Consider the following 7855-nt stretch of genomic DNA (forward strand, 5'->3'; position numbering starts at 1 on the left):
TACACATCTCATTGCCTTAAAGTGCTCAGAAACATATTTGAACTGAACACTTGACCAAAAATGTATTGCAATGAAAGATTAATCTGCATCGTAGGATATGTACAAATAAAATTTGATGGTTATTCATGGCAAGAAAGACTACATTAGATGGGAGTGCGCCATCAGTGTGCGTGGCTAGAAGATATCAGGCATTTGAACACCTAAGCAGTATAACTTCACTGAACTAACAATTCCCTTTAGGTAATAGTGTTACACCACGATGTAACACAAGCTATATACTCAAGTCCTAAAACAAATTTGCAGGTCCTTCTCCTCTTCTCAAGCAGAGTTTGAGGTGTTTGATTCAGGGTTTGAAGGAAGATGCCTCCTGACAATGTAAAAGGACAGGTGTTCTTTAGAGGCCACTTGGGTTCTATTTTCGATTGCAGGAAGAATCTGCAACTTCATAGCCATCTTTCCGCATTTCTGTGGGCAGAACCAACGCTGCTCCTGTTCTCCACTATCAGAGGCAAGTCAGCCGGAATGTGGAAGCCCTGCCAAGCAGGCAAAAGCTGTTTAGGATTTCACTGGAGATGCAAAGGCATGAGGTTGTATCAGTTTAAGGGAACAAGTCACCAAAGCAGCATTCTTCTTAATTCCTGTGTAATATTCCCTACTCCGAATTTTTTAAAATTAATATATGCTTGCAAAACATGACTGCTTTTATTGTGGGTATTGGTATGTGACACAGTACATCTTCATTCTGTTTTATGTTCCCTTCCCTCCTCTCTCCTTTCCCCCTCCCTCCATTTTCAGTCCTCTTCCAGCTGCAGCTCTATCTCCCTGTTTCCTGAAATTCTGACAAAGTTTCTCTAATTGTTCATAAGAGTATTTCTCCTCTGGGGCACACATTTCTCTTGATTTCCTGGTCAAAAACTGTGGGTAATTTGAGAAGTAATATGTCAATTAATTTTATTAAGTACCTATTAGATTTCTAACAACAAAAGCTATGGGTATGGGCAATAACATAGAAAAATTCAACTTTTGTATTTATAAATTATTTCTTTCTTATATATAAGAAATAAATGAGAAATATCAGGAAAACCTGATGAAATAAGCAGCCTTGCTTAGGAGACAAATGACTGTGCTGCTTTGGTACTCTCCTCTGTGACTATCATGAAAACTTTAGTAAATGACTTCACTTCTCTACACTTCATCTATAAAAGAAGAAGTTGGATCACAGGAATTCATCATTCTTCAAATACATCCATGGAGATGAGACTAGATAAGTACTAGACTAGATAAGTCTCCTTCTGTTACTTCACATACATTTTTAGATCTTAGAAAATTATCATGACAAAGTTTAAATGGGCTACTGTAAATCACAGATCACTAGAGCTTGAGGAAATCTTTCCTAATGCTACAGTTTACTTCAAAAATGAGGAACTGGGACAAGCTAATGTGAACTTAATGATTTGAGTGTGCAGTCAGTGGTATAGATCTTTCAGTGCAGCTTTCCTACTTCTCTCACTAGATAAGGTATTTCTTAGTGCTCAAAAATGCATGTCTTTAGTTTCACTTGTAATTATTTTTAGCATTCACTGAGATTCATTCATTTTTTCATCACAGCTCTTTGAAATGAAACTAGTTATTAAAACTCAGAAGGCATGAAAACTACCAAGATCAGAGCTCAATAATTTTACAGGGAAGAGAAAGAATATTTAAATAGCACATTTTTCCGTTCTAGTATGGCTATCATTCCTTAGACAAAACAATGGCTGAGCACGAAAACACTGTTTTAAAAAATTAAATGTCAATAACATGTTAATTATTTTTTCAAAACATGAGCTCTGAATAAAAATAATAACCATGCCTACATTAAAATAAACATATTATATTCATGCTTACATTAGGAAATACAATTCATGGAAGGTGGTTATTGGTATGAAATGCCATAAGTTTGTGTTATAGAGTTTCATTTTGCAAAATTATGATCAAATAAATTGTATAATTTAACTTACAGTGTTCTTGCAAATTGTCTCAATCAAGAGCTATAAATAGGACAAACAATATATCCAAGTCCAAAGTCTTTGATAGTCACTAGTGTCCATGACTGTCCTGGAAATTTGCCAGACTTTCTAAAACTTATCCTTTCCATGAACTTCTGTTCAGCAATAGCTCCACAAGGAAAAGGAGGTGCTTGATACAATCTGAGGATTTTAATGTCATGGAGTTGGCACACTAAAAAGATACACTTTTAGATATTATGAAATTTTCCTTCTGTTCAGGAGAAATTATTAAATTTCTAGGGTAAATTTTTACCTAACCATTTAATCCTTAAGAAATCACTTTATGCTTTTCTTAGAATGACAAAATTATGTTTTCTCTAGAAACATTTCCACACGGCTGCTGAAAAAACAAAAGGGCTACACAGTGAATTCAAGGTCAGGCTGAACTGCATAGTGAGACCTTGTCTCTAAATAAATAAATAGGTAAATGAAAATTGATGAGAAAGGAATGGAAAACCCACTCAAACAGGGAAATATGTAGGAAACTATCTCACTGTTTCATTGGCAACAGGCTGAACATGTATTCAGTCACCCTCTATCACAAGAAAATGAAAAAGAAATACTGACATTGACATTATTTGAGAAATAAAACAAAATAAAATGCAACCAAGTTGTCAAAATAATAGAGAAAGGATTTCTTATCTTGGTTATAATAATTATCCTGTTATGAAAATGTGCAGACTAATGTTTCATCAATGGCTTCATCTGCAGATACATGAAGGTGAACATGGAATGTGGGAATACATAACATACATATGTTCACATTACATGTTACATATATTAGATTCCCTCCACATCCGCTCATTTACTGCAGTTCCAATCTGTGATCTAAAATCCAGAAGAAGGTTAGTCGTATGAAGCAATCTACTCTGTATTTCAGTGACTTACATTATTTGATACATACTGAATATTCACTTTTGAAATTTAGAGTTTAAACAAAAGTTGAATATAATTTGGAATCAATTAATATCTCCCGTTATAACAGGAGTACTTTGACGGGTATCTGCCAGTGTAAGCATTTTATTGTCAGCTCCTACTTTAAAAAACTCTTTGTACTTGGTATCAAACTCAGTTTATACCTAGGGCATTTCATCACTGCAGCAATGGGCTTTACCAGAATTTATGACAGAGACAGAAGGGTGCTATCATTCGAATGCCGCCCCCTCCAGTCCTTCATGTATTAGAACTTCATGCATACTATGGTAACATTAAGAGGTAGACAGACACTATGTCAGTCATAAGGGCTTCACCTTCAAATATGATTAGTGCTCTCATAAAAGAAATTAAGGGAATTAGGTTTCCTCTTCCAAAATGTGAGAGGGGACTTGACAAGACAGAACCATCTTTGAATCTGACAGCAAAACTTCACCAAATACCATCCAGTCTTCATTGTGATGAACACATTTCTGATGTTTATAAATTATGAAGTTTAAGCTATTTCATTATAGCAAGCTTAGTAGATTAAGACAAAGGAGTTTTAAAATTTTATTCTGAAATTTTTATTGAAATTCTGCAGTGGGTTAAGACAAATTTAGAGAAAGAGATAAGAATAAAAGAAATGTTCTTTAAATATCTTCTGGAATTAGTATACCTATTTTGCTCCATTTACTGTTGATAACCCTTGCACATTTTTATTATTACCATTTTACATCTAAAGATGTAAACACAGAGTTTAAACAAGATGAAGGTCAAGGGTTATGGCTCTCATAAAGATAAGGCAAATTAGGTTATTATATAGTCTAATGCCGAGGAAAAATTTCAGTTTCTAGCCCACAAATTATAACCAAGGAACAGAGTCAAGAAGTGAAAAACTGACCTTATAGCTGAATGATGGTAGCAAGAACTAAGTGAATGGATTTTATTTTGCAACTATTTGTGGCTTCTTATAGGACTGGGCCATATTTTCAAGCTTGTGTTATAATTCAAGGACACCAGCTAATACTGGAGTTGGTGTTTGGTGCAAGAGAAATTAAAAGAATGTGTATTCTAGCCATTTTCTGAATTGTATAATTATGTTTTAAATGTGAGTGGAAAAAATGCTAAGGAATAAGTCTTCTGTATTTTTAAGTGATCAGGAAGGAAAACACCCACACACATTTGCTTTCAGAATTTAACTAGAAAATAACAGTTCATTCATAAATTAATTTGAAACAATGAGGCATTTCTGACTACTTAAGTAAAAGTTAAAATGGAGGGTTGTTTAAACTCTTTGCTTTGATTTGAAAGAGACAGTATACTTCTCATAGATGTGAAATATGACTCTGAAAATGAGAAAATCTAATGTCATCTTAATTTCATTTCACCATACACAAAAGATGTGGACTTAATATGAACACTCTATGTCCCTGTGACATTAAGTAAAGTGCTATTTTCAATGCCTTTTACTATTAAGAGAGATTCGCTTATTCTTCTAACAAACAATTATTGTTAACTACAAGTGAGTTATAATCTTGCTCTTGAAAGGTAGGAAAACTCTTCTATCTATCAAAACATATAACTTTAAACATTATTACCTATAACAATAACATATTATCAGTAGCTCTGATAATTTTAAAATATGTCCACAAATTTATTTTATACTGCTTGTTTCAAAAGTTGCATCATAATGCTCACGGTTTAAGTAAGAGGTAGATTTGGGAACTTGCTTCTAACAGAACAAAGCAGAGAAACTGATGTTTGGCTTCTGGACTAGGTCTGAAGAAAGCATTCTGGGCTGTCCTTGCTCTGAGAAAACCAGATGCCGTGCTACAAGAACACTCAACCAGCCCCAAGAAGAGACAACATGGAAGGACCGAAACCACCAACCAACCCCCAGTGATGAGTGTGCGTATCCTGCCCAGCACTATGTCACCGAGTTACAAATACATCCTCCAACCCTGTTAAGGCTTCGTTGACATTGTTTCTGCTGTCATTCTGCTTTTGTTTTATTTTTATCAGTCAATGTTCATGCCATCATGGTTACATTCATTGTGGGGAGTCTTGACTGCAACCACATGAGAGATTCCAACCTGAAAATGCCCAGCTGTCTCAATCCCAAACTCCACATCCGCGAAGCCGTGAGGTAGCAATTATTTGTGTTTCTGTGCTCTGACATCTGGGAGTAAGTTTGCTGTGCCTCGGTAGATATCTGATAGAGTAGTCAAACCTATTACAATGGTTAGGAAGTGAGAAACATTTTTCTCAAGTGGGAAAAGGATCCAGAGAGGGAGAGAAGGCGGGCAGGAAGGGAAGGAAATGGATGACAAATGGGCTTAGGAAGTGTTCTGCACATGCACCAACTCCACACAAGAAATGTAAACGTTCATTGCAAACATGTACTATTAAAAAAGTAAATAAATGAGTGAATAAATGAATAAAAAAATAAGAAACATAGGTCAAGAACACAATATCATTATTTCATCTCTGAATGAACATCATACCTAAAGATGATTGTTTGGTTAACATGTACATGTATTATTGAAACAAAAATCTGTCATTTTGGTCTTGTTTTATTTTTTTTTATAGATTGTTCACATATCTGTTTAGAACTATTTACAATGAGTCTGATGAAATCTAAGTCAGAACTTCCTCTCCTGATTGTTAATAACCTCACAGTTCCTCCAGTAACTCAGTGACTGCCATGTCTGAAGCTAAGCTCACCACAAAATGGTCCCACCTTGGTCCACTCTGCCTATACTTCCCAAAAAGGTGTGCTGTATGGATACAGTTTTAAATCTATATTAATGCCAATGTTTAATTTTTATTAATCTAATTCTCATCTTAAGGGTAAATGACTAATTCTAGATGCACTAGTTACACTCTATGTGGAAGAAGGAGTCTAGTCTTCTAGTTCTTGTAGCACGCAGAGATGAGTCTAGACACCACCCTGGTCCTTAGACAGTTCTGTCTGATTGCTTGGATGCAGCAGATAGATTTCGGCACCAGCAAAGTGACAGCTTTAAAGATAAGATGGATGAATTAGAAAATATTCAGCCTTGAGAAACTCAGAAAATAACAATAGTGGCTTAAACTAAGTTAGGGACTTACGTTTCTATTAGATAAAAGTCCAGATGGAGGCAGAGCAATGTGGGTGCAGTTTCCTGCCTTCCCAGCATTCTTTGTGTGTGCTTTTACCTCAAGGTTGAAATATGGCAGCTAACTCACTACTCATCTTTCCTCCAGCTCCAGGGAGGAAAGAGGGCAAAGGACAAAGCTTCATACTTTTGATTATATTTTTCTTTTCTCCCTTTTACCTTTTCTGAAAATGAAACACTCCCTGGGAATTTCTATTGAGGTTGTGACATTTCACTGGCCCTGACTAGATCCCATGGCTATCCCTAAGTATAGAGGAGAATGGGAATTCAAATACAGAATCTTGCAGTTTCCATGGTAAATGATGTCAAGAGAGAAACTGGCTGAATTGAGTGTGGAGTAATCTAAAATTTTAATAATTGTCACAGCAGGGAAAGTGTATGTATATGTATACAGATATATACCTGCATGCTTAATGTACATATTTATTTTTAATTAAGTTATTCCCCTAACAGTATTTTTCCTGTTAAAAGTGCACAGGGGGAGAATGTACTGGTTTAGTCCTAGGTAAGATTTCTTGGCAGTGCATAGTATCACCAACTGCGAAGGTAATAAATGTTATCCTTCTTTTCTCTCATGAATATGAATGATGCTCTGAAGGCTGACTGCAACCTAAAAATTTACGTGAGAAATGAGGCATGCAACATTTTTGAAAATATATTAGCCCGAAGTCTGTATCACTGCATATTTTATACCCTTTTCAATATGCTACAAAAGGTTCGAGCCATCAACTGAATGCTGCTCAAAAAGAACAAAGAGCAAAGACACAGAACTAAATGCTGGGAGTCAAGTTGCCCTAAGATGTTCTTTATGGTCAGTGTAATGATCACAGTACTAAGCAGATTGCTTTGCTTAAATTCTTTCTTTTGGCACTTCTCCTTCAAACCTAGTCCTTTAGTAAGTTTATCCCAGAAGTATACAGAAATATTCATGGAGCAAGTCAGTCCTGGAGAAAGCATTCCACGAACATCCTCTCTTGCCCCTGGATCTTTTTCCGTGCCTGAGACCATCGCTCTCATTTGAAGATCAGGAAGGAAACATGTCTGCTTGAGTACTTTCTGAGGATTCAGTTTATATTTAAATCTTTTCTTCTGAACGTTTTAGTGTCTAAATTATATTTTGTAGACATGGTCTGGGATAATTATAGCTCCTAAAATATGCTGTGAGCTTCATCCTATGTTACTGATAGTCACTAAAATGGCCATATGAAAATATTTACTTTGAAGAAATGTTATTCATTATCATAATCCTTTCTAAGTTTGAACAGTTTTGAACAATTTCTATAATGAATATCAGTCCCATGGGAAACATAAATCAGCTTTATTTTTCCAGGAGGCTGTTGACTTCCAAGACCAGGCCTGAGCCAAGTTTGGCCTCTGCATGTGAAAACACACAGGACATTGTAGACATGTGCTCACCAGCTGTCTGCATTGCAGTGAGTTTCATGCTTCAGGTACTGAACATCATTCAGAGATCCTCATAAAATATACTGATTTCCTCACAATAGCTGAGACACAGAATCAGTCTATGTGCCCATCAGTGGATGAATAGGTAAAGAAAATGTGGTATATACACTATACAGTATCATTCCACCATAAAGAATGACTCAATCAAGTCATTTACTGTAAAACCAATGGAACTAGAGATCACCATCTAAAACAAACAAAATAAGCCAGACTCAAGAAAGGCAAGTGTTGTATGTTTTTGCTAAAATATGGAATTAAAAAAATAACATT

At 35.5% G+C, this 7855-nt stretch overlaps 1 protein-coding gene across 1 annotated transcript in view; it reads right to left on the reverse strand.

Annotated features, from left to right (window-relative positions):
- Positions 1-365: 365 nt before the first annotated feature.
- Positions 366-7855, reverse strand: part of LOC106146920 (putative uncharacterized protein ENSP00000383407) — a 24307-nt gene continuing 16817 nt past the window's right edge. The window contains exon 5 of the mRNA XM_013505892.1: positions 366-533. Within this exon, the coding sequence (XP_013361346.1) occupies positions 444-533 (90 nt within the window). The 3' untranslated portion in view covers positions 366-443. The remainder of the gene's footprint in view (positions 534-7855) is intronic.

Source organism: Chinchilla lanigera, unplaced genomic scaffold (genome assembly GCF_000276665.1).
Source record: "Chinchilla lanigera isolate Chin_1 unplaced genomic scaffold, ChiLan1.0 scaffold00006, whole genome shotgun sequence".
In the NCBI taxonomy this organism is placed as follows: Eukaryota; Metazoa; Chordata; class Mammalia; order Rodentia; family Chinchillidae; genus Chinchilla; species Chinchilla lanigera.